Genomic DNA, 26,404 nt, shown 5'->3' with positions numbered 1-26,404 from the left:
TCCTCTTCCTCTTCTTCTTCTTCTATTTTTTTTTTGAGACAGTCTTGCTCTGTCACGCAGGCTGGAATGCAGTGGCACTATCTTAGCTCACTGCAACTTCCACCTCCTGGGTTCAAGTAATTCTACCTGCCTCAGCCTCCCGAGTAGCTGGGATTACAGGCATCTGCCACCATGTCCAGCTAATTCTTTTATTTTTAGTAGAGACGGGGTTTCACCATATTGGCCAGGCTGGTCTTGAACTCCTGACCTCAAGTGATCCATCTGCCTCAGGCTCCCAAAGTGCTGGGATTACAGGCATAAGACACTGTGCCCAGCCTCTCCCTTGTTTTTCATTGAATTTTGAGTCTGAGTCATGAAGCGGCACAATGGCAGGAAAGCCCATAAAAGGTGCACCTCTCCAGCTACGGCCTAAACAACAAACTTAAATATTTAGGGCCAAAGGGCCATTCCAGGAGAGATTCAAGATGACTACATTGAGCCCTCAGACTTGCACAGCAGTATGGAAGGGTGGTCACCATGGGCTGAGAGAGGCTGCAAGCGTCCACATGGCTTATAAATCAGGTGCAAATTTAAGTACAGATTACTCAGCACAGATGAGTAATACAATGAAGGTTCACTTTCATCATTTAGGTCTCACCTCCTCAGAGAGACCTTCCTTCATTTTCCTAATTCAGCAATTTCCCTTCCTTAACTGGTCACTCTCCATGCACTCTACCATGCTCTGGGGTACCTCTTTTGTGCATCAGGCTTTTCTGTATTTTCTATTACATCTTAAAACTGAGTAGATGATCACATGCTATGAACATTTTACAGGCTTCTGAAACGTGTTTGTAGATTGATTTTTTTTTTTTTTTTTTAAAGACAGTCTGTTGCCCAGGCTGGTGTGTGGCAGCATGATCTCAGCTCACTGCAACCTCTGCCTCCTAGGTTCAAGTGATTCTCCTGCCTCGGCCTCTAGAGTAGCTGGGATTATAAGCATGCACTACCATGCCTGGCTAATTTTTGTATTTTTAGTAAAGTCGGGTTTTGCCATGTTGGCCAGGCTGGTCTCAAACTCCTGACCTCAAATGAATCCCCCACTGCACCCCAACCTTGGCCTCCCAAAGTGCTGGGATGACAGGCATGAGCCACTGCTCCCGGCTGTAGATTGATTTTTTGAAAGCTTGCAGAAACTGCACTGTAATCATAAACACTTCTAACTTGCTGCATCCTCACAAGCAATGAATATTTTCATTGAAATATTTTTAATCCTTTGGGAGGCTGAGGCGGGCAGATCACCTGAGCTCAGGAGTTCAAGACCAGCCTGACCAACATGGAGAAACTCCATCTCTACTAAAAATACAAAATTAGCTGGATGTAGTGGTTCATACCTGTAATCCCAGCTACTTGGGAGGCTGAGGTAAGAGAATCACTTGAACCCAGGAGTTGGAGGTTGCAGTGAGGCGAGATCATGCCATTCATCGCACTCCAGCCTGGGCAACAAGAGTGAAACTGTGTCTCAAAATATATATATTTTTACATCTATTTTTGATGGGGGGAATGGTAGCCTATTGTTGTATTTGCATTTCTTTGATTATGTATTTACTTAAGAGGATAGATTTTGGGAGAAATAAAGTAGATACATGCTTAGCACATACTACATACTTAATGTCTGTCAACCATTATTAGGAGTATTATTGTTTTGAAACTAGATAATAAGAAACATGACATGTTTTGGACTCAGAGGCTTCCTTACAGCATCAGTTGTTGTGATGCTGCTGAAGATTTGTGAAGCTAGCAATCAGACAGAGTTAAATGAAGGGAAAGTCTCCTGGACTTTCTTGAAAACATCCTTGGTGTCAGGTTGATGTTTGCTCCCTGGTCTCTTTCCCATTTGCTTCTGTGTGTCCTCGTGGTCCTGTGACTACATTCTACAGGAATCCATTCATGAAGCTGGCATTTGAGTGACTTTCCTGGGGAAATCATCCTCTTTAGTGTTGATCTCAGTGGACTGACTTGACAAGGGCAGTCACAACATCAGCTGTGGTTTCTGCAGCCCTTGCCTGGAGGTCTAGACCCCTTCCTTGTCAGCTTGCTCACACTGCTTCTATTGCTCTTGCATTGCCTCTCTGTGGCACACAAAGTAAGACAGCTCTCGCCTTTCAATAATATGAGTAACTCTGAAGAAAAATGTAAGCCCCAAGCTTGAAAATTTTTCCTTCTGTCACCATGACGATGATATTATTATCATAACATAATCTTATCAGCAGGTTCTTGAGATATGACAAGCTACAGTCTTCAAGTATTCCTTAGAATTTGACTTTAAACAGAATTCTAGAACATTGTTAGAAGTCAGATCTCTAATAATAAAAAATGCAGTTGGAAGACCCAAATGAGGTACCATTCGTTGGGAAGATGGACTTGAATAATGGTGAACTATCGGGGGAACCTGCCCCCAGTATTTCAACGTAGGTTCTTTCTATTTTCCATAAGTGTTGGCTGGCTGAGAAATAAAGAGAAAGAGTACAAAGAGAGGAATTTTACAGCTGGGCTGTCAGGGGTGACATCACATATCAGTAGGACCGTGAACATATCAGGATGCCCACCTGAGCCTTAAAGCCAGCAAGTTTTATTACGGATTTCAAAAGGGGAGGGGGTGCAAGAACAGGGATTAGGTCACAAAGATCACACGCTTCAAAGGGCAAAAAGGAGAACAAAGATAACATGCTTCTGAGGAAACAGGACAAGGGCAAAATCAGAAACTCCTGATAGGCATCCAACAAAGATCACAAGGCAAAGGGCAAAAGCAGAATTAGTGATAAGGGTCTATGTTCAGTGGGGCACATATTGTCTTGATAAACATCTTAAACAGCGGAAAACAGGGTTCGAGAGCAGAGAACCAGTCTGACCTCAAATTTATCAGGGCGGGGTTTTTCCCCACCCTAGTAAGCCTGAGGGTACTCTAAGAGACCAGGGCATATCTCAGTCCTTATCTAAACCGCATAGGACAGACATTCCCAGAGCAGCCATTTATAGACCTCCCCCCAGGAATGAATTCCTTTCCCAGAGTATTAATCCTTGCTAGGAAAAGATATCTTTTTAGCGATATCTTCCCTACTCGCACATCCATTTATAGGCTCTCTACAAGAAAAAAAATATGGCTCTTTTTGTCTGACCCTGCAGGCAGTCAGACCTTATGGTTGTCTTCCTTTGTTCCCTAAAATCGCTGTTACTCTGTTCTTTTTCAAGGTGCACTGATTTAATATTGTTCAAACACATATTTTACAATCAATTTGTATAGTTAACACAACTATCACAGTAGTCCTGAGGTGACATGCATCCTTAGCTTATGAAGATAACAGGATTAAGAGATTAAAGTAAGACAGGCATAAGAAATTATGAAAGTATTATTTGGGAACTGGTAAATGTCCATGAAATCTTCACAGTTTATGTTCCTCTGCCGTGGCTCCAGCCAGTCCCTCCATTCGAGGTCCCTGACTTCCTGCAACAGTGAACTATTTCAAATCTTTCTGTTTCCTTAGTTGAAGTTCCAAAATTACCCAGGTCTGGGATAATTTAAAATATAGAATAACCTATATTTCTAGTTCACAAATAACTTTAGCACTCAGAAATGAATATTTATTGCCCTTCCATGTACTACCTAAATCTTTAAGAATCAACAATAATTTTATTTTTTTATGTAGTCTGATCACCTACATTAGTACACACCAGACCAATCAACCTGTACTTACTGTGTGGGTCTTTTTTTTTTTGAGATGGAGTCTTGCTCCATGGCCCAGGCTGGAGTGCAGTGGCACGAATTCCACTTACTGCAAACTTTGCCTCCTGGGTTCAAGCAATTCTCATGCCTCAGCCTCCTGAGTAGCTGGGTACAGGCACATGCTGCCATGCCCCATTAATTTTTGTATTTTTAGTAGAGATGGAGTTTCACCACATTGGCCAGGCTGGTCTCAAACTCCCGGCCTCAAGTGATTCTGCGGACCTTGGCCTCCCAAAGTGCTGGCATTACAGGCACGAGCCACCATGCCCAGCCAATCTGTACTTAATGTGTTTTTATTTCTTAGCACCAATCCAGATAGCAGTAGATGAACACTGCCTAAGTAGGCTGACTACATCCTCATGTAAACAATAGATGGTTCTGGAATAGTCTTCTCCCCACTCCCCCTGACACACCACCTCATCATTTTACTATAGGAGAACACTTTCTACTACCTTCTGATAGTTTTATGTAAGCCCAAAGTTTTAAAAAGATTCTTCCAAAGTCACCAATTGAAGTGATTTGAGTACTTTGGCTCGTGACATCTTTCTTTTATAAAAGGCTAGCACATGCAGTGACAGGGAACACTTAGTTATTTCACAGAACTTACACCTGGGGAACAATGTCATAGCCTTCTCCAATAGACAAGTTCATCATTTGACACTGCTCCGCAGTTGTAGATATTCCAGAATGGGGAAATGTTAATAGCTGGTATATATGACCCTCAATATTCTCCTGTATTTCTTGTTTTCAAGTCATAAATCAGTATCTCTTTTATTTTTATAAGTTTAGTCCACTTTTTTATGGTCCTACCCATTTTAGGTCACGGGAGGAAGAATGAGATTCATATCATGAGATGGCACTGGTAATTCACCTGGGGTTTGTGATGCTGTCTTTGTACAGATTCACTGCAGAGGATGTGATATACTCAAATTCCAGAAATGTTCGAGGAGTGCCTACTCTGTGTGTGGTTAGGGGTAGGTGGGGCTGCAGAAGGTAGAATTTAAAGATCAGAAAGATAGAGTTTCTTTTCTTTTCTTTTCTTTTGAGATGAAGTTTTGCTCTTTCACCCAGGCTGGAGTGAAGTGGACCCGATCTCAGCTCACTGCAACCTCCGGCCCCCAGATTCAAGTGATTCTGCTGCCTCAGCCTCCCGAGTAGCTGGGATTCTAGACACCCACCACCATACCTGGCCAATTTTTGTATTTCTAGTAGAGATGAGGTGTCGCCATGTTGGCCAGGCTGGTCTCGAACTCCTGACCTCAGGTGATCCACCCTCCTCAGCCTCCCGAAGTGCTGGGATTACAAGTGTGAGCCAGTGTGCCCGGTTGAGTTTCTGTTCTTTAGGGTGTGGCAAAGATGCTCTCTGCCTTTCCATTCCAACCCTAAAATCATGTCTGAGATTTCTTTGCTTGTGGCTGTATTCTCCTTTCCAGTTATTCCACCTTCTAGTTCTAGTTCCTTCCTGTGAGGGGTCTCCAGCTGTCATAACCCTTGCTGGCCTCTGCTGCCAGCCTCAGTGCTCCCTGGGATTTCCTACCTTCTTCTATCCTGCCTTATGTTGATTCTCCTTGGCTTTTCATGTTAAGACTGACCTATGCTTCTTTTCTTTCCTTCTTTCTGATCCAATATGAATAATCTAATAATTAAATAATTAATAATTTGTGATTTAATAATAACCTAATAATTAGTAATCTAATAGATTATTCCAGTAAAGTAATCTTCTATGCAGAAGAAAAGGGTGCTCTTATCTATTTAGAAAGAAAGAAAAGAAGGAAAGAGCACCTTTTTCTTCTGCACAGGAGATTACTAGATCCCTGGTCCTTGCTTACTTATTTGTTCATGAGAAAAACCATGGATAGCTGTCAGAAGCCCCTTACTTTGGTCCTGGTTTCATTTCACTGTCCTATAACCTTGGGCAAATCACAGTTGAAGAGAAGGAGTCATTTTAATCCATGAAATATAGATAATCTATTTAGGTTTCTTCTAGTTCTAATATTTCAGAATGCACAACTGCTTGGATATGTTATGAAACTTAATGAATAAATGTGGTTAAGACTGTGGACAGAATGTTTGCAACAGGAAAGAAGCTACATAGACATATGTAGTCCCTGAAGTCTGTATTTTAGTAAAAGAACTCCTACTCACCACTGCTCAAATGAGTGTGCCTATTCATGAAAACATTGCCCATGGTAGAGAGAAACCATTGAGAAGAAGTTGCTTATTCTAACCATTGACAAAAATCCTCCTTTATCAAACAGAAAGATTTTAAAGGTTGAAAATCTAAGATTTCTATAAGGGTGCTACCAGAACTCAGGATGAACTGAGTATGTTTTATGTTTATTACAGTGGAAAAAAAACTTTTGCCACTTTTCATTTTGAAATAATTTAAAACTTACAGCAAATTTCAAGAATAGTACAAAGAACTCCTGTGTACCCTTTACATGGTGGTTATTCCATAATTGTTAACACATCATCATGTTTGATTTTTCATTCTCTTTTTCTATATACACATATTTTTAATAACACTTCAATGAAATAACTATTTTTTTAAATTCTAAAAAATGGTGATATGTCCTGTAAAAATGTGAACTCATTATAAAATAAGATCTATGATTTGAAATCTATTTCTTCCTGCATTTTCTATTCAAAGCTGATATTGATGATCCTGTTAGTTTTTATGTTAATGTTAATAGCAAGTTGTAGAGAATGCTGGCCATCATTAACTTGAGATGACACAAGTCATTAATTCAGAATTTGACAAATAACCTAATGAGAAAGTATTTTGGAAATTCCTAATAAAATATTCATGCTTTATTTTACATATATTTTATTAAAATTTAAAGAGATGAGTTTTAGAATATTTCTCCCTTAGCAGCTTCCTTATTCAGAAAAATATATACTAATGCATGCTAAGATGAAAATTCCAATTTAGTCACTTTTTGTATATACCTGTTTCTCAAAACCATTTAAGAGATGTAAAGGATTTTACAGATTTATATTGTATTAATAGGTATCAGCTTAGAATAAGGAGGCATTCGGATTAGAAATTCAGAAATACAGTGTTCTATATATTAGGATCTCTTTCACCTTAAACTATTTTTCCATTACTGTCATGTTTAAATCTTTACCAAAAAATTGTATTTTGGTTTGTCAACAGTATGCTCTAATCTCACATGTAGAAAATGACAATACTATCATATGGATCTAGGCTTTGAACTATGTATTTCACTGAGAATTACTTTTTATCAAAAATTCTAAAAATTTAGCCAGGCATGGTGGTACACGCCAGTAGCCCCAACTACTCAGGAGGCCAAGGTAGGAGGATGACTTGAACTCAGGAGTTCGATACTACAGTGAGTCTTGATTGTGCCACTGCACTCCAGTTTGGGCGGCAGGGCAAGACCCCAACTCAGAAAAGGAAAAAAAAAAAAAAACTTTTAAGAATATCATTAAATTATCAAAATAAGTACCACAAATCCCCACATCACATTAAGGGTGTCGACCAAGCTTCACCAATGAAAGAGAAACAGACTAAGTGTGCTACGCAGCTGCTTAGCAGGGATGAGGAACACAGAGCCGGAGAGGCCATCTGTGAAGCCAGAGGGAAAGAAGAGCAACAGGTCCACAGGCCAGAGTTGCTGCCAGGGCCCCGACACACCTCCAAACACCCAACCACGTGGACATCAGCTGCCATCTTCAGTGTGTGAAACTTTTAAGGAATATTTAAATGTGGTCTCAGACAATAACCTAACACTTGGTCAAGCACTTACAAAGGAAGATTTGTTGTATTAAAGGCTTCTCAAATGTATTTGGCTGCTTTGACGTTTAAAGGAAATGCTTATTACTTGGAGAGCTAAAATGGGACAAATGTTACCATTTACACACATATGACTTAATAGGCAAGAAAGTTGGACTTAGACTTCACACTTTTGAGCAAAACAATGGGAAGACCCTGATAAGGGTTTGTTTTTAATTGTCCACACATTTTAAAAAATCAGATGACTGGTTATTTTTACTTTATAATGTAAAAAGTTTTGAAAATGTAGGTATTTTATATTAAGTGAATTTTTATTCTTTGTAATTGCCACAAATTATGGGTTGGAGCCCACATTTAAAATCTCAAACACTGTAAACTTTAGGATGTGAACAGCTGGAGATGACAGTCATACACATTACTTTCTGCAAGAGAAGCCAGAGCCATAACTGCACAGTTACTGTTTCCACTATGCGCTGTAAATAGTTTCCTGCTTCTAAAATGACTTCTGACATTCAGTTCTAAACCCATGGGTGCATTTCTAAATGACGCCTGTAAAAGCTCATCCTTCTACAGAAATAAATAGTAATAGCTCATTTTAAAAACAAACTTTAGTTCAGTTAATAGTCAGATGTGCTGCTCTAATGGGTGAAGAAAGCTTATCCAAAATACAAATAGGCACATATAAATAAGCGGAGTGAATCTTCAGGATTCTAGAACAATACTCTGTAGCGTCATACACATGTTTTAGGTGCTCACTGGCCCTTAAGAACAATGGCATTTGTTCCAATTCAAAGTCATGCCCAGGATTGACCAGTCCTTTGTGTGTGCTCTCCTTGATTTGAAGTGTAAACTTCTAGGGAGCAGGGATCATTTCTTTTGTATGTTCTATACCACAATGATGATACCACAGTGCAAAATGAAGACAAAGGGCGAAAACCACCACGATAGCAGCAGCATGAGAATACTTTTGATAAGGTATGTACATTTCTCATGCGGGATTCTAATATGAGGTAGATGATTCCAGAGAACTTCAGTCCTTACATCACAGTTTGATTACTGTTGAGCTCCCTTTCCCATGAAGAAAACCAGAAAACAAACAAAACCGAAACCTTGGCTTTATATTTATCGTGGAAATTCAGTGTGAAGGCTATTGTGAGAAACATGCTTTCCTTCTTGGAAATGGGATAACTGCCATTTGAGATGCAAACTAAAAGCCTCTCAGAAAATGGAAGTTGACAATGTATGACACAATAATGGTGTACGAATGTAATAGCAAAGGCTGAAATATGAATACTATATTCATGGAATTGACACAATCGAGAGTAAATTACATACTTTTCAGCTGCAACTCATTTAGAAGAGTTTGAGTCTTAAATTTTAAAATAATTACAGCTCTACTTCTTGGCTGATCATCTTCTATTTGCAGGATGGGAACATAGATTACCATCTAATTTTCAAACTATTGTTTTCAGATACAAATAGTATCTTTAGATTTTATTAAAATAAATATACATAAAATTATTCTTCTAGTACTGGGAAACTGTAAAAGCTTCAAATACTATGAAATATCAAACTCCAGAAAAAGTTTAGGAGCTACATATTTTACACATAGAAAAATAATGCTTCTATACACAAGCTCTCTTAACATTCTAAATATCTAGATAATAAGGAAAATAAAGGGATGCAAATTGGATGCTCCAGGTCGTTATTAAGAGATTCTGAGGCATATAGTAACTGTCCATAGGAAAGTAGGTTATGAAGAGAAAGGAGGTATAGCTGCCAGTGAGTGGATAATAGAAATTCCTGGAATTAGGAAAATGTTTCAAAAGTAATACAAACAGTTGGAAACAACTCCAAGAAACATAAAACTATCTACTCTGCATGCTATAGATTAGGTCACCATTATAAATTCTTTCACTAAAAATATTTAATTGTAGTTTACTGATCTTTTTCTAATGGAAGGCAACGTGAAAATGATATTCAAAATACCTTTGTAAATAGCTTTGCTGGAGCGTCCCACTCTCTATTACGAATACACTGAAATTGGACTAAATAGGAAAACACTTTCAGCAGACTGTTATTTATGTTCTAGTGTTGTAGAACTGTCAATAAAAATAATGTTTATTGGTTTAAGTAAGAACAGAAGTGCTTCACCTGTAAAGGTGCTGCCCAAGGCTTGTGCTGAGATCTGGCCGGATCATTTGTACATCTCATGAAAGTGAGAACACTATTTCTTTCTGATAGGCAATAATGGCTCTATTAAACCAAGGAGTTCTCAGTTAGGTCAAATCTGTGATTATATTCTACCAAAAAATGTAGACCATGACTTTAATTCAAGATTTAATAGCAGTTTCTCATTTACAGAAATTAGTGTAAGTGTGCTCTGTGTCTGTGATAGTTAATACATACAGTTAGTTAGCTTTTCTCAGTTACATTTTCAGCCTTCACCTGGGTGTTAGAAAGAAAAAACAAGTACACTCACGTGTTAAAATCAAGAGAGTCATTGACTAATTCTGTATCTTCTGGATAACACATTCATCAATCTGATCATACTCAACTGCCAATGTCTACTTCATAAAATTATGAAGCAGAAATTCCTAGGTAGTTACTCTAGGAAGTCACCTGAAAATACTGGAAATTGTTTTAATTCCTCAAAGTGGTTTGTATAATCCTGGATTCTAGTTGAATTTTTTTATTTTGTTGGGGGAAAGTTTGAGTTTGTTTTATTTTGAAATCCTCTCAAGAATATCTTAAAGGGCTTTATAGAATAATTGTTTAACAAGCCCATAGACAAAAGAATTAAGAGCATTGGGATCATGAATGAAATTCAAGGCTAGCAATCAAAGCAACTTGTAGGCCAGGCTTGGTGGCTCACACCTGTAATCCCAAAACTTTGGGAGGCTGAGACAGGCAGATTGTTTGAGCTCAGGAGTTCAAGACCACTCTGGCCAAAACAGTGAAATCCCGTCTCCATGAAAAAAAATGCAAAAATTAGCCAGGTGTGGTGGTGCATGACTGTGGTCCCAGCTACTTGGGAGACTGAGGCAGGAGGATTGCTTGAGCCCAGGAGGCGGAGGCTGCAGTCAGCCAATATTGCCCCACTGCACTCCAGCCTGGGTGACAGAATGAGACTCAGTATTAAAAAAAAAAAAAAAAAAAAGCAATTTGTAAACTGTAACATTTTATAAAAAGTGAAAAGCAATAATTATTGAAATATCTGTACCTTGGTTAAGGCTAAAACCAGAGTCTACCCAACCACCAAAAGAACAACAGAGGTCTTCCAATGCAAGTCAGTAACTCATCAGATGAGCAATGCATGGGGATGCACCTGGTCCCATAAAGCTGGCAGTTCTGATAGATCATATCAAAAAGTTCAAACCAAAAATTTTGTACTTGTTTTGGTCTCTGGCTCAAATGGATGCTGTTAGTATTGTGAAGCATTAAAGCAGGGCAACATTAGTTTAATTAATACTCATTGAGCACTTGCTACACGTCAGCCTCTAAAAAGACAAAAAGAATTAAGACACAATATATGACCTAAAGGAGTTTACAGCCTAGTGAGAAAGACAAAAATGAACTAATGACTGATGAGATGAGGAAGGGCTATTCCAGGGGAGTCGGGAGGTCAGAGCCAGATACGCCTCAGTGTTCCAGATGGGGAAGGAAGAAACGCAATGCAGTGAGTGCTGAACATGCTTTCAAGGAGCTTAGCTGTGAGGGGAAGAGAGAGGACCATGCTACAGAGATAAATAAGCAGAGTGTAAAAGGGTTTTGTTTTTTATTCTGTTTGTTTTTAAGATTTTAAAGAGATTTCTTCACATATCTAGGCTATGGGAGGGCACCGGTGGAGAGGAGTAGAGAAGGAGACAAGAAGAGGGAGACAGGGAGAGGGAATTAATATCTGATGGAACATTCTGGGATAGATGAAAGAGAGCTGAACAACTAGATACGGTCTTAAATTTATGTCTTCTTTTGGCTTAAGAAATGTCAAAATCGCAATGTTTTATTTTGTGACCACAGTTTTCAAAATGTAATTCCAAAATAAATTCTTAAGAAGCCTAAATATTTTGAATAAAATGAAGTTCATGTACCTCTAATTTAAATGCAAAACAATATAATATTATTTGAAGGAGACAAATGACATACTGGATGATATTAAATACGACTCTTTTAGACTTAATAAAATAATTAAAATATTCTTAGTATTACAGTTCATCAAATGTGATTTAAGTAAGTCTGATTTTTCTCTACGGAGGAATATTTTTTTGAAGCTGATTCATAAATTACACATTGTACCCTGTACAAAATTATCATTTCATGGCATTTGCATCAAACCTATTTTCTTATGTTCTGTTGCCTAGCTACTGGAATTCTGAAGTTTAATGGCTTTTAGATGGATATTGAAATTTTAAACAGAATTTCAGCTTATGTAGTCTACAGAAAGAAAAACTGTTGGACATATCTGTTTACTTAAATTTTCAAAGGAAATTTCTTTGTTTACAAAGGCTCAGAATTGTAAGTTTTGGAGAAGAGTGTACCGATTATCAATGGAGGACATTTAACATCACATATGAAGTCACACTAAATTCACGCCAGTTTTTTTGTTTTTATTTGTTTTTACTATGGACGTGGAGATAACAAAATCTTTTCTTTGTCTTTCTAAAATGTTTAAGGCTTTAAGTCTATGGTTAAGGTCCTGCTTCATTTGTACAAGTCTGCTTATAATACACACATGCATGCATCTTTATAGTAAGTACTTAGACTTACCTGTTCCCATGCAAACACATGTTGATTATAATAATACTGAATTTGTTCATTTGCAATGTTAATGCACAGCTGCTCGAAGGAATTTTTTTTGAAATTTTCAAAGCCAAATATATCAAGAATGCCAATGCTCAGCTCATCACCATTCCCACTAGAAGAATTGAAGAGGCATTATTTTGAGTTATTTCCTGAAGAGGTAATGTAAAACAGGGAATCTTAGAGTTACCATTTGTGATTGAGCTAAGAAACTACTATAAGAACATACACTTAGAGTGAAACTTTCTTAACTGAAATAGTTTCTCTCCATAGCACATAAAGATAATGGCAGATATTGATTTTTATATGAAAATGGAACAGTATTTTCCTTGAACTATAGAAACTACTCTGATACTGTTATATACTGAAACAAAAGAAACTTTTTCTTCTCCTAAGAACAAAGTCACAGGCTTGAGTGAGTCAGGAATTACAAGAACAACCTGAGTAGCAATTAGAACACGGCAAAAACATATTCAATAAAAACTGTCCCAGAAAAGCAAAAATTCTGTTAAAAAGTATAGTTTTTCATTTTAGGAGAACAATTTTGAAAATCTTACTAAAAAGATCTTAATTATTTTAAAGAATTGTTATTGTTTTTGGATCATTTGCTCATAATTTTTTAATATAGAACAAATGGCAACCTGGAGAAAGATACAAATACATAGGGATTATTTTTACATTTAAATACTTTAAAATACAATTAGATTCTATTTTACAATTAAGTATTTCAAATACATTTTTTTTTTTTTTTTACTATTGGTTAAAAGGTTTACTCCTCCCCAAAGAAATATATACATTACAGAGTTATGTTGATGTGAATTTTTAAAAGAAAGTACAAAAGTTTCTCGTTGTGTTCATCATTTAGGTATTCCAGGGTTACACTTAGTATTATGTAAAGGAGTGACTTGGAAATGACAGTCAGCAACTGCACACTGTGAGCTGAAGGATCCGCCCTACATTTGGAGGAAGCAACAGAATTCAAAATCCAGGCTGCAGAATACTTTAAATATGTGCTGGGATGGACAAAAGGAAAGCTATCTGAGTATATCTGAAAGTTCTTATTTTGAATAATAATTCTGTATTATTTTATGAGGCAAGATGTCTAGTTAAAACTTACACTGGTTTAGTAAAGATTATTATCCTTTTACAATCTCTTTGCCCCACAGGATCCCACAGAGATAAATATTTAACTCACTGCATAAAAAAGTGTTAGAGCCAGGAGGGACCTTACAAATAATCCAGTTTAGAGATTCTTAAAGTAGGATCTGTTAATGGCTTTCAAGAGGACTGGAATCATAAGTGTGCAATATTTTCGTGGGGATATAGAAATATATCCAGTTTTTATTTTTAAGTGAAGGAAATAGGCAGTTTTCAAGACATTCTTAAAAGGCTCCAAGATACACCCAACAACTAAGACCACTGACTTGTCATTCAAGGCCTTGTTTTTTTTTTTTTTTGAGACAGAGTCTCACTCTGTCGCCCAGGCTGGAGTGCAATGGCGCGATCTTGGCTCACTGTAAGCTCTGCCTCCCGGGTTCAAGCGATTCTCCTGCCTCAGCCTCTGGTGTAGTTGGGATTACCGGCACCCGCCACAATGCCCCGCTAATTTTTTTTTTTGTATTTTTAGTAGAGATGGGATTTCACCATGTTAGCCAGGATGGTCTCGATCTCCTGACCTTGTGATCTGCCCGCCTCGGCCTCCCAAAGTGCTGGGATTAGAGGCGTAAGCCACCGCGCCAGGCTCAATGCCCTTATTTAACAGTTGAGGAGGGAAAGACCCAGACAAATGCAGTAAGTTGCCCAGTGTCCCATAACGAGTTAGTGGCAAAGCCCAGCATACAACATATGCTGTTTAAAAACTTAGTGTACAACTTAACAAAGTTGAACTACATTATTTCAAATGGTCTCCCTTTAGTTTTTAAACTTTCTGTAAAAATTTTTAAAATCTAAGAGTTGGATGGTTTTCATTAGTGAATGGAAAGTAAAGTTGCCATTTAGTATATTTAGTATATGTACATTTAGTACACAGGCTACAGTGGATATAGTAGATCCCCTTTCCGGGTAGGTACCATTTAGTGCCAAACATGCAGATGATAATTAACAAAATGAGGCCAAATCTCTAAATATCTTACCTACATTTTCTGGAATATACAGATAATAAAAATCCCTGAATTTGTTCCATTTTCATATGAATGCTTGACATAATATAGATGACCGTACCAGAACATACAACCATTTTGACCATTACATCATAATGGGAAAATGGTATAGATAGTACCCAGGAGGTACAGAAGCAATTTTGAGAGACACAAAGTTAAGAACATGGAGAAATAATGGATAAGCTCTTAGACAGTTTGACTATACATAGTATTATGGTGTGGCATGTATTTTAGTGAAAAAAATAATGAATTGCATCCTTGAAATGTGTATAAATGGTGTTTTATGCTTAGTAAGCAAGTGTGAATGAGGTGATCTTATGGTAGGCATCCATCTTGCTTTTCCACATGCAAAATGGCATTTATCACAGAACAAAGCTTTAGATGTAAGGACTTGTGTCCATGTATAAGCCCTGCCTATAGAGAGCACTCAATCAATGGTGGCTGTAATTATCTTGAAGAAGGAATGATCTAGACTTACAGTCAGATAACAATGCTTACATCATGGCTCTGCCATTTACTATTACCTACGTTTATCTAGTGCATTTCTGAACCAAATTTCATTGGAGTTACAGTGAGGCTGTAATGGCATTACAGTGAGAGTTAAAATGTGAAAATAAAGTTTTCCTTTATCTTTAAGGTTTAATTTAAACCCCCAAAATAAAAACAAAGAATTGCTGAGCTGACATTTTATACAAGCATAAAATGGTATATGCTTCATGGTACAACTTCTAATTTAAAAAACCTATTAGTTGATAGTAAGATATCACATTTTAAAAATTCACTTTTTATTGTGTTATTTATGTTGCTACAGGTTTTATGTTGCAGCAGTTTAAAAGTGTTATAGTTAAGTGGCATTATGAGGTGGAACTACTAGGAAGTGAAGCTTATCTACTAAATTATAATTTTGATAATTTAATTATATCAATTTTAGAAACATCTTGAAAGAGATCTATACAAAACAATCAATTAGAAAATAGATTTACATCACCTGACATTTGGGAAAAAATGTTTCTGTAAAAATTTTTACCTTGGTGATGAGTCATGCTTCAACAAACTGTTAATGCAGTTGACTATCCAACTAAAGAGACGTCCATATAAGGTTTTAGCCATGGCATCCCTGACATCGGTAGCTTTTTCTACAGTATTGGGTCGTATAATTGTTTCTCCTCTAGTGACCACACAGTGGGAGGTGAGAGCTTCTTGTAGCTCATCTGCCTGAATACAAAGCAAAGAAGCACCTGAAAAACAAACAGATGCATTGTTAGAAGAAATTATGGCAATGAGGTCACTCCCCCAAAATGAAAATGTCTTAATCTGCCTTCTTCAAATGACGTGAATTAAATGTGTGGAGATTATGTAATGTAAAAATATGATACTATTCAACATGAGTCCTATGTCTCTTCTTGATCACTTTTCTCAACTTTTCTCAGCTGGTTAAACTTAGGCTACTGCATGTTACAACACAACCCAAATCACACTGGCTGGCAGAGGAATACAGCTGCACAAGCAAGTGGTTGTTTATGTGATGTCAAACATACTTTCACTAAATTATGCTAAATAATTTTAAAATATAATGAATAGCTTTGGCATAATTTGGATATCATTATTACATACACATTTTCAAAATGTAGAAATTAATTGGAAGGTTACATAGACTTCAGGGGTATACCTCAATAAATGTATTTCAAGTACCTTCTGCAATACACAACAGAAAGAGCATAAACTTACCTTGACATTCATGTACTTATACTTGACATTCATGTACATATCATCCTACTTTTTAGTTTCATATTTCAATTACTAAATTATGTTAAAACTGGATGCCTGAACAAACATTTATTTGGCATTTAATGTTGATTACATTTCATGGGGAATTTAAAATTAATAACACTTTAACTCAGTGAACAAAACTCATTTTTGAATATAATAAACATCTTTAACCAAAATTATTACATGACAGATTGGCTAATTTTTCAAATCTGTTGTTCTTCTTTTAAAATATTTTGAACATTTTAAATTTAACTTTTAGCACTTGTGACAAGATGTTTCTTGGTTATGTGCTAAGATTGTTAAATCCTATATTTTTTCATATCGTGGAAGTACTATAGGCTCATTGCAGAAATTTTACCTTCTAAGTTAACATTCTGCATTTCTTTCCTTCTAGGCATATTTACTACCATTAGTCTGTACAAACATTTTATCTCATATAACATCTTATGCATTTCCCATTTTGTTCAATATTGTTTGTAAATATGCTTTAAATCGTGCATAATATTCTGACAAATACGATAATATAGCAATAATTTTTAAATTGGCGGATGTTTAAATTGTTTCCCTATGTTCAAAATTGTAAAAAATGCCAGTATAGGCCAGCCGCAGTAGCTCACGCCTGTAATCCCAGCACTTTGGGAGGCCAAAGTGGGTGAATTACCTGAGGTCAGGAGTTTGAGACCAGCCAGGCTAATATGGTGAAATCCCATCTCTACTAAGGAGAATGGCGTAAACCCGGGAGGTGGAGCTTGCAGTGAGCTGAGATCCGGCCACTGCACCCCAGCCTGGGCGACAGAGCAAGACTCCGTCTCAAAAAAAAAAAAAAAAAAAAACCAAAAAACAAATATTAGCCAGGCATGGTGGCACAGACCTGTAGTCCCAGCTACTCGGGAGGCTGAAGCGGGAGAATCACTTCAAGCCAGAAGGCAGAGATTGCAGTGAGGAGAGATTGTGCCACTGCACTCCTACCTGGGAGACAGAGTGAGACTCCATCTCAAAAAAAAAAAAAAAAAAAAAAAGCCTGCATAAATATTTTAAGCACAAATCTGTGTTCATATTTTGTACTATTTTCTTAGCATAGGGCAGCAATTTTTCAAAATATGTAAATATGTAAAAGTTTTTTTTTTTTTGAGACATAGTCTCGCTCTGTCATCCAAGCTGGTGTGCTACAGCACAATTACGGCTCACTGCAGCATCACCTCCTGGACTCAAGAGATCCTCCTACCTCAGCCTCCCATGCAGCTGGGACCACAGGCGCATGACAACCTACCTGGCTAATTATTATTATTATCTGGTAGATGTAGTGTTTCACCATGTTGCCCAGGCTGGCCTCGAACTCCTGGGATCAAGAAAGTTCTTTGATATATACTATTTAACTGCTCTTCAAAAAGTCTGAACAAATTACACTCCTCTCAGCCAAATAAAACACCAATAATTTCAATTCAATTTCATGGACATCAGGGACTATCATTTTTCTAAAATAGCCAATTTGATAGGAGAAAATGTTTTCTATTTATTTGTAATTGATTCCTAGTGAAGCTGAATACTTTCTTCTTTCATATTTTTATTGGTAATTTGTGTTTCTTAGTTTGAAAATTGCAATATTTTCATTGATATGTTCATCTTTTCCTGATCAATTTATGAGACTCTTCATAGCTTAAAGAAATGCTTTGATATATATGTTGTAAATATTTTCCCTCAGTTTCATTTGTACTGCAATTTTATTTGTTTTCTTTTTTTCAGTATAAAAGTTTTAATTTTTATGTAGTCAAATATCCATTTTTTTAAAGAAAATCATTTGTGCTTTTGATTTTCTACACATAAACTTCTTCAAGTCCTTTCTCCCCTCAAAATTATATAAATCAATTCCAGTCTCTTTTACGGTTTTTTTGCATTTAAATGTGTGTATGTTTGGAATTCATTCTGGTATACAGTATATGAGAATGATTCAAATTCCTCCTCCCCAAAATGGTTAGCCAGTTCTCTACAATACTGAGTCCCTAGTGATTTGTAATGCCATTTTTGGTAATATACTTTGGATCTGTTTCTGAACAGTGTCTCCCACTGATCTGTGTGTCTATTTCTGTTCCTACATTGTTTATTTATTTGACATAGATTTATTGTCTACTACATGCTAGGCATTTTACCTGGGGATATATTGCTAAGTACAATACTTTCTAAACAAAGCACTACTCTTGATGATCTTTATCCAGCAAGAATGGGAAGCCAATCAAGAAATTTAAGCAGGAAGTTAATTAATTTCAATGATATTCATATTAATATCAACGTTTTGTAACCTATATGACTGTCTTCTCTTATGCAGAAATAGGTTCTCAATCATCAAAATCATTTTTTAGTATGGTTGTTTCTAGGTATACTCTTACCTACAACCCATCTCTATTGCAACTCATTCCACTGGCTGCTGCTAGTTCTTATGAATATGATCAGATGTAAGATTTACAACTTATCAATGGAGTTGTAGGGTTATTCCTTCTACTTCTGATAAGTTAATATCATACATGCCAATTAAATTTTTTATATATGGAAAATTAGAACATGTTTCCTTGAGGTTTCCAGGCACATGCCAGTCACTACAAGCCAACTCCATACACTTGTGCTACTGTATTCCCACACTGGCTCCAGAGACACAGTGGGATAGCATTTATAGGGATGCTGGGGACAGGTCCAGACCAGGATAATTTGGCACTTAGCCCCCTAAAACTATCCCATCTCATTCTGTTCCTGAGCATAAATCAGGAAAAAGTATATAAATTAAAATTTGTATCATGATTCTCTATTTTGGGTGTGTGTGTCTGTGTGTGTGTGCGTGCGTGTGTGTGTTTGTGTTTTGAGACAGAGTCTTGCTCCGTCACCGAGGCTGGAGTGCAGTGGCACAATCTCAGCTCACTGCAACCTCTGCCTCCTGGGTTCAAGCGATTCTCCTGCCTCAGCCTCCTCAAGTAGCTGAGACTACAGATATGTGCCACCACACTAGGTTAATTTTTGTATTTTTAGTAGAGACAGGGTTTCACCATGTTGGCCAAGCTGGTCTCAAACTCCTGACCTCAGGTGATCCACCAGCTTCGGCGTCCCAAAGTACTGGGATTAGAGGTGTGAGCCTTTGGGCTGGGCATGGTGGCTCATGCCTGTAATCCCAGCATGAGGGATTTGGGAGGCCGAGGTGGGCGGATCACGATGTCAGGAGATCGAGACCATCCTGGCTAACATGGTGAAACCCTGTCTCTACTAAAAATACAAAAATTAGCCAGGCATGGTGGCAGGTGCCTGTAGTCCCAGCTACTTGGGAAGCTGAGGCAGGAGAATGGCATGAACCCGGGAGGTGGAGCTTGTAGTGAGCCAAGATCATGCCACTGCACTCCAGCCTGGATGACAGAGTGAGACTCTGTCTCCAAAAAAAAAAAAATAATAATAAAATAAAAAAGAGATGTGAGCCTCTGGACCAGGACTGATTCTCCATTTATTATTATTAATGAAACAGCAAATATGGAATTATGAAAGTGTGTGCCAATATTAAAAATAAAATAACAGGGCATACTAGGTAATACTAAATAGAAAAAAGCTGTGCTGTTGCAGATATTAATGGAAAACCTTAAATTACTGGAAATAATTTATCAAACTCTACTATTAAGGAAAACTTGATTTGAAGCAAATACTATGACATGCTTCTCTTGTGTAAAAATGATTGCAAAATTAATCAACCCAGGATGAATGAGTGTAAAATCCATCTAGTATGAAAACATACAGGTCTTTATTACTTGTAAAATGATATAGATGTTAAATCTATAAGACAATAACATAATTCTTTTTTTTTTTTTTTGAGGTGGAGTCTCGCTCTGTCACCCAGGCTGGAGTGCAGTGGCCAGATCTCTGCTCACTGCAAGCTCCGCCTCCCGGATTTACGCCATTCTCCTGCCCCAGCCTCCCGAGTAGCTGGGACTACAGGCGCCCGCCATCTCGCCCAGCTAGTTTTTTGTATTTTTTTTTGGTAGAGACGGGGTTTCACTGTGTTAGCCAGGATGGTCTCGATCTCCTGACCTCGTGATCCGCCCGTCTCGGCCTCCCAAAGTGCTGGGATTACAGGCTTGAGCCACCGCGCCCGGCCTAACATAATTCTTTTTCAGATCAGTTTACTGAATTTTAACTATACTATCTGTGCTTTTATATCGAAATGTAAATAGCTCCCAAAATACTCATAAAAGCCTAGTCTTTAGAAACATTTTCTACAGTAATCAGTTAATTTAGAAGCGTGAAGATGTTTTAAGTAGTGGACTTTGAAATTTTAATTTTACACACATTAAATCTGAGTATTCTTTTAAGGATTCTAGGTTAGCACAATTGCTTGAAATGATCCTTATGTGATACTTATGGTATGCCATAAGACTTTGAAAGATTTCAGTTTTGAATAGAAGATAATAAAACTTACAGTTCTCCAGGGCTGTATGATTAGAAATGTGGCTCTTGTCAATCTGGTGTTCAGATGCCACAGAAGAAAATTCAATGTTGCCAACATTCAAGATTGCAGCCAGTATACTGTATATGCTTCCAAGTTGCTGAAACATACCATAGAAACATTAGCGTCATTCTTCCCTTGAGTACAGCCAACCAGTGACTATGACTGGGGACAGATAGGGAGAGAACCCTCAGGCCCTATCATATCTATCTGTAGACTATGATAATGCCACACTGAGATCCAAGTAGGCTCATCCTCTTTCATTATTTTAACCTCAGAGGTTAGCATAGTGCCTGTTACCCAGTAAGTGCTTAAAAATATTTTATAAATGCAAATATGAATAAAAAATAAAAATGAGAAGCTGTTCTCAGAGGAAGTAGAAATGCCTCATTCATTAGGCCATAGATAAATCTATCCATGCAGAATTGAATTTCAGAACTTAGTGTGGTTGTTACCATATGGATTTTCCTTGAGGCCATCTTAAAAGTGAGGCTGTATGTGTGAATAAAGGAGAGCTAAGAAAGAAAAATCAGAAGATCCCAGGACCAAAATAAAAGGATATGTGTGGTTTAAATGTAAGCATAAGATTATTATTATTTTTTCTTTTTTGAGACAAGGTCTTACTGTTGTTCAGGCTGGAGTGCAGTGGCACTATCTTCAGCTCACTGCCACCTCTGCCTCCTGGGCTCAAGTGATCCACCCTCCCAAGCCTCCTGTGTAGATGGGACTACAGTTGCATGCCACTATGCCCAGCTAATTTTATTTTTGGTATTTTGTAGAGACAGGGTCTCGCCATGTTGCCCAGGCTGGTCTCGAACTCCTGGGCTCAAGCGATCTGTCCATCTTGGCCTCTGAAAGTGCTGGGATTATTGGTGTAAACCACTGTGCCAGGCCACATAAGAATTTTAGATGACAGCGTAGAGTTTATAGCAGTTATTATTTCTTTAACATACATTCCTAATTAAGGTACATCAAATTACATTCAGAAACACATATACACACATATATGATTCTTTTTGGAGACACTGGAGGCATTTGTCAAGGAGTCTGTGGTAATTCTAGCTCTTCAACTATGTTCATGGTACAGTGAAATACAGGAAAGAGGCAAAATTCTTTACTGTTTTTACAGGTTGCTGCATCTATTCCAGCCCAGCTCCTACACTTAACAAAGGTGATTATTCCATTCACTCCCATATTCCAAGTCCAGATAAAAGCTGGATATGAAAAAACATCTTCAAGGACATGCATTTACTCATACATAATAAATATATACGTAGTAAATATATAAACAACAAATATATTTGTTGAATGAATATATATGTGGGATATCTATTCATTGATCTAATAAAAACATATTTTATGCTGGGCACTGTTCTAGTCTCAGGTAATTCAGTAGCAGATAGGCTAAGGATCCTGGCTTCCTTGGGGTGTTCAGGCCGTGCGGGGATTGGGGGGCAAACAGTAGGAAAATAAGCAAATAAACAAACATGATATGTTCAGAAAAAAAATTACAAGGGCTACGAAGAAAATAGAGCTAAGAGGTGCTAACTTAATAAAGAGGAGAGTTCCTGGGAAAGGACAGGCAGACTTTTTCAGTTAGGAGGTCGGGGAAGGTTGTCCTCAGAGGAGGTGATGTGGAAGTTGAGGCCTGAATGACAGGAAGTCACCAGACATGAACTATTCTAGGCAGAGGACAGCAAAGGCAAAAATCTTCCTAGAAGAAAGAAGGAAGACCCATGAGGGCAGGAAGAGGGTGAGGATGAGGAACGGTACAGTAAGAAATCAGAGAGGTGAGCCTGGGCAACACCACCCAGGCTCTCTGGGCCAACAGAAAGAGCTTGAGCTGGGCACTGTGGCTCACACCTGTAATCCCAGCACTTTGGGAGGCCGAGGCAGTTGGATAACTTGAGGTCAGGAGTTTGAGACCAGCCTGGACAACATAGCGAAACTCTGTCTCTACTTAAAATACAAAAATTAGCTGGGCGTGGTGGCATGCACCTGTAATCCCAGCTACTCGGGAGGCTGAAGCAGGAGAATCACTTGAACCCAGGAGGCGGAGGCTTCAGTAAGCCGAGATCGTGCCACTGCACTCCATCCTGGGGGACAGAGTGAGATTGGGCTGCCAAAAAAAAAAAAAAAAAAAAAGGTTTGATTTTGTGCTAATTGCCAGAGAAAGCTACCAGAGATTTCAGAGTGGGAAGCAACATTATCTTTTGTGTTTTAAATGGATGAATCTAGTTATACTGTGAAACAGAGTGGATTGGGGCAAGACGGAAAACTCAGGAGGCTACTGCAGTGGTCTAGATGAGAGGTAACAGTGACTTGGATATAACAGTAAATGGTAGAGATGGAAAGAAGTAAATGCATGTAGGGTGCATTTCAGAAGTGGAACAATACCTATGCTGACAGATTAGATGTAGATAATTTTTCTAAGGAAATTCTGGTAAGGAATTAGCATTTGTAATATGCGTAACTTGCAATGAAGCAACCAGCATGGGCTTTCATGGCTTTCAGGTGGAAAAATTTATACAGCATCTGACATTGTGCTGTATTTTTCTGGAGGAAACTATAGGCCTTAGAAAAAAACAAACAATCTTATTAAAAAGTGGGCAAAGGATATAAACAGACACTTCTCAAAAGAAGACATACATACAGGCAACAATCACATGAAAAAAGCTCAAGGTCACTGATCATTAGAGAAATGCAAATCAAAACCACAATCAGATACCATCTTACACCAGTAAGAATGGTTATTATTAAAAAGTCAAAAAATAACAGATGCTGGTGAGGTTGTGGAGAAAAAGGAATGCTTCTACACTATTGATGGGAGTCTGAATTAGTTCAATCATTGTAGAAGACACTGTGGCAATTCCTCAAAGACCTAAAGACACAAATACTATTTGATCCAGCAATTTCATTACTGAGTATATACCGAAAGGAGTATAAATTGTTCTATTATAAAGATACATGCATGCATATGTTCACTGCAACACTATTCACAATAGCAAAGACATGGAATCAACCTAAATGCCCATCAATGATACATTGGGTAAAGAAAATACATTGGTACATATACACCATGGAATACTATGTAGCCATAGAAAAGAATGAGATCATGTCCTTTGCAGGGACATGGATGGACTGGAGTCCATTATCCTTAGCAAAATAGCACAGACACAGAAAACCAAATACCACAGGTTCTCACTTGTAAGTGGTAGCTAAACGATGAGAACACATAGACACATAGAGAAGAACAACACACACTGGGGCCTATTGGAGGTTGGAGGGTAGGAGGCATGGCACAGGGTAGGAGGAGGGAGAGGATCAGGAAAGATAACTAATGGGTACCAGGCTTAATACCTGGATGATGAAATAATCTGTACAATAATACCCTATGATACACGTTTCCCTATGTAAACAAACCTGCACAGGTACCCTGAACTTAAATAAAAGTGTTTTAAAATGTGTTTTTTTACCCTTGATAAGGATGTTACCAATGTAATTAGTATAAAACTGGTCTATGAACTTGGAAGTGTATAAAATGATGCAGAATTCCATCATAAAGTTTAAGGGATTGGTTGAATCCAGTAAAACAGTGAAGAGGCTTGGCTGTATATAGAGTTGCATCTCCAAATCCTGCCTACCCAAACCTGCAGAAAAATTCTTCAGAGGGGTTATAATGAAAATTGAGTAGGAGTAACACCTGAAATATGCCAAGTGGAATGTATGATACACCAGGTAACACAAGTAAACATCAGCTGAAAGGTACATCTTGGGGTTCCCCATCTGGATCTGATGAGAATAGACCCAGATCTGTGGCTTGGATTAAATGACCTTAAAATAGTCATTCTCAATTGTGGGGAAAGGGGTAACAACTCTGCCCTCACAGGACATTTGGCAACGTCTGGAGACATTTTTGGTTGTTACAAATGGGGTTGGAACGCTACTGGCATCTACGGAGTAGAGATCAAGGGTGCTGCTTAAACATCCTACATTGCATAGGAGAAACCACGCAAGAATTACCTGGTCCCAAATGTAAATAGTGCTGAGGTTGAGAAACCTTGTCCCAGAAAAAAGCAGGATCTAGATTTTGGAGAAAGTTTCAAAATTCTTTCTCCCCAAAGAATAGTCCTGAACTTTTAGTCTCAGCTCAGAACCCCAGGAAAATATAAAAATAAGAATAGAGGTATTGAAGTAAATGAAATCTGTAGTATCTGTTGTGGGTTGAATTGTGTACTCCTCAGATACATATGTTGAAGTCCTAAGTCCCAGTACTCAGAATGTGATCTTATTTGGAAATAGGGTCATTGCAAATGTAAATAGTTAAGATAAGGTCATTCTGGAGTAGGGTGGATTCCTAATCTGCTACCCTGGTGTCTGACCATCCTGGCTAACACGGTGAAACCCCGTCTCTACTAAAATACAAAAAATTAGCCGGGCGCGGTGGCGGGCGCCTGTAGTCCCAGCTACTCGGGAGGCTGAGGCAGGAGAATGGCGCGAACCCGGGGAGGCAGAGCTTGCAGTGAGCCGAGGTGGTGCCACTGCACTCCAGCCTGGGCGTCAGAGTGAAGACTCCGCCTCAAAAAAAAAAAAAAAAAAAAAAAAAAAAAAGAACACCATGTGAAAAGACAGACACACACAAGGAGAGCACCAAGTGAAGACAAATTTAGGTGGAGATGGGGTGATGGACCTGCAGTACAAAAATACCAATGATGACTGGGGAACCACCAGAAACTAGGAGCAGAGCATAGAACAGATTCTCCCTCACAACCCTCAGGGGAAACAAACCCTGTCCACATCCTAATCTCAGACTTTGAGCCTCCTGTGCTGTCAACAATACCTTTCTGTGGTTTAAGCTACAAAGTATGTGTTAGTTTGTTATGGTAGCCCTACCAAACTAATGCTTTTTTTTTGGTTAAATTTATGAATAAGATATGTAATCTCGGAATAATCAGTGTGTTTATTCTTAAATATCTAAAACTTAATATGTGAGACACAGTAAAGATCACATTAGCGACATAGTAAATCCTCTGACAATTAGTCTTGCGACTTAAATTTAAATACTTATTTGATATAACACTTATGACTTTAATTTGAAAAGCAGAACATATTTTGATTGCAAACTGCATTCAAATGTAAAAGATAACTTGATTTACTACATTAATAATTTTGAATTATTATATCTTCTTAGGCACTAATAAGTTTAAGTGGATAAGAAGATTTGGTAAATTATTAGAAAGTTTAGAAAGCACTTATCAGTCCTTGTAAGCCTGCTCTGTCCATCATTTGGAGCATTCAAAAGACTGAGATGTACTAAATTTTTATATAAGTTCAAGTGTTTAAGAGAATTTAGTTATGTTTGTTTAGAGAAATGAAAAGTTATGTTTATGAGTTAAATGAATAAAGAACTGAGATTTTTTTTCTATTCTTATACAAAAAACTGTTGGATTCACAAATTGAATAAAATGATGAGTGAGCAGAACTTAAAATTTTAAGAAAAAATCTAGATATAGATATATGGTTTCAAAATCATTAATACATATACTGAATTAAATATAAGCAACTGTAAATTGTCCTTTCTGAGCACAAGCATGCCTTCTTTGGATATTAAAAACAACTACCAGGTGAACTGCCTGCATTTAGTTGCATATTTATCCATCAAGGTGAGGGTCATACCTAGACTCAAA

The 26,404-nt window shown here is 37.7% G+C and overlaps 1 protein-coding gene across 5 annotated transcripts in view; it reads right to left on the bottom strand.

Moving 5' to 3' along the window:
* Nucleotides 1-26,404, bottom strand: part of MYO3A (myosin IIIA) — a 272,505-nt gene that overhangs the window by 71,735 nt on the left and 174,366 nt on the right. For all 5 annotated transcript variants that reach the window (XM_065520424.1, XM_045399709.2, XM_065520426.1 and 2 more), the window contains 3 exons: nt 20,691-20,817; nt 15,504-15,714; nt 12,285-12,432 (listed from right to left, as the gene is read on the bottom strand). In XM_065520424.1, coding sequence (XP_065376496.1) covers nt 12,285-12,432; nt 15,504-15,714; nt 20,691-20,817 — 486 coding nt within the window. The remainder of the gene's footprint in view (nt 1-12,284; nt 12,433-15,503; nt 15,715-20,690; nt 20,818-26,404) is intronic.

This window comes from Macaca fascicularis, chromosome 9, assembly GCF_037993035.2.
Source record: "Macaca fascicularis isolate 582-1 chromosome 9, T2T-MFA8v1.1".
NCBI classification, from domain to species: Eukaryota; Metazoa; Chordata; class Mammalia; order Primates; family Cercopithecidae; genus Macaca; species Macaca fascicularis.
The sequence above is the reverse complement of the archived record's forward strand: the minus strand, read 5'-3'. Positions and strand labels throughout refer to the sequence as shown.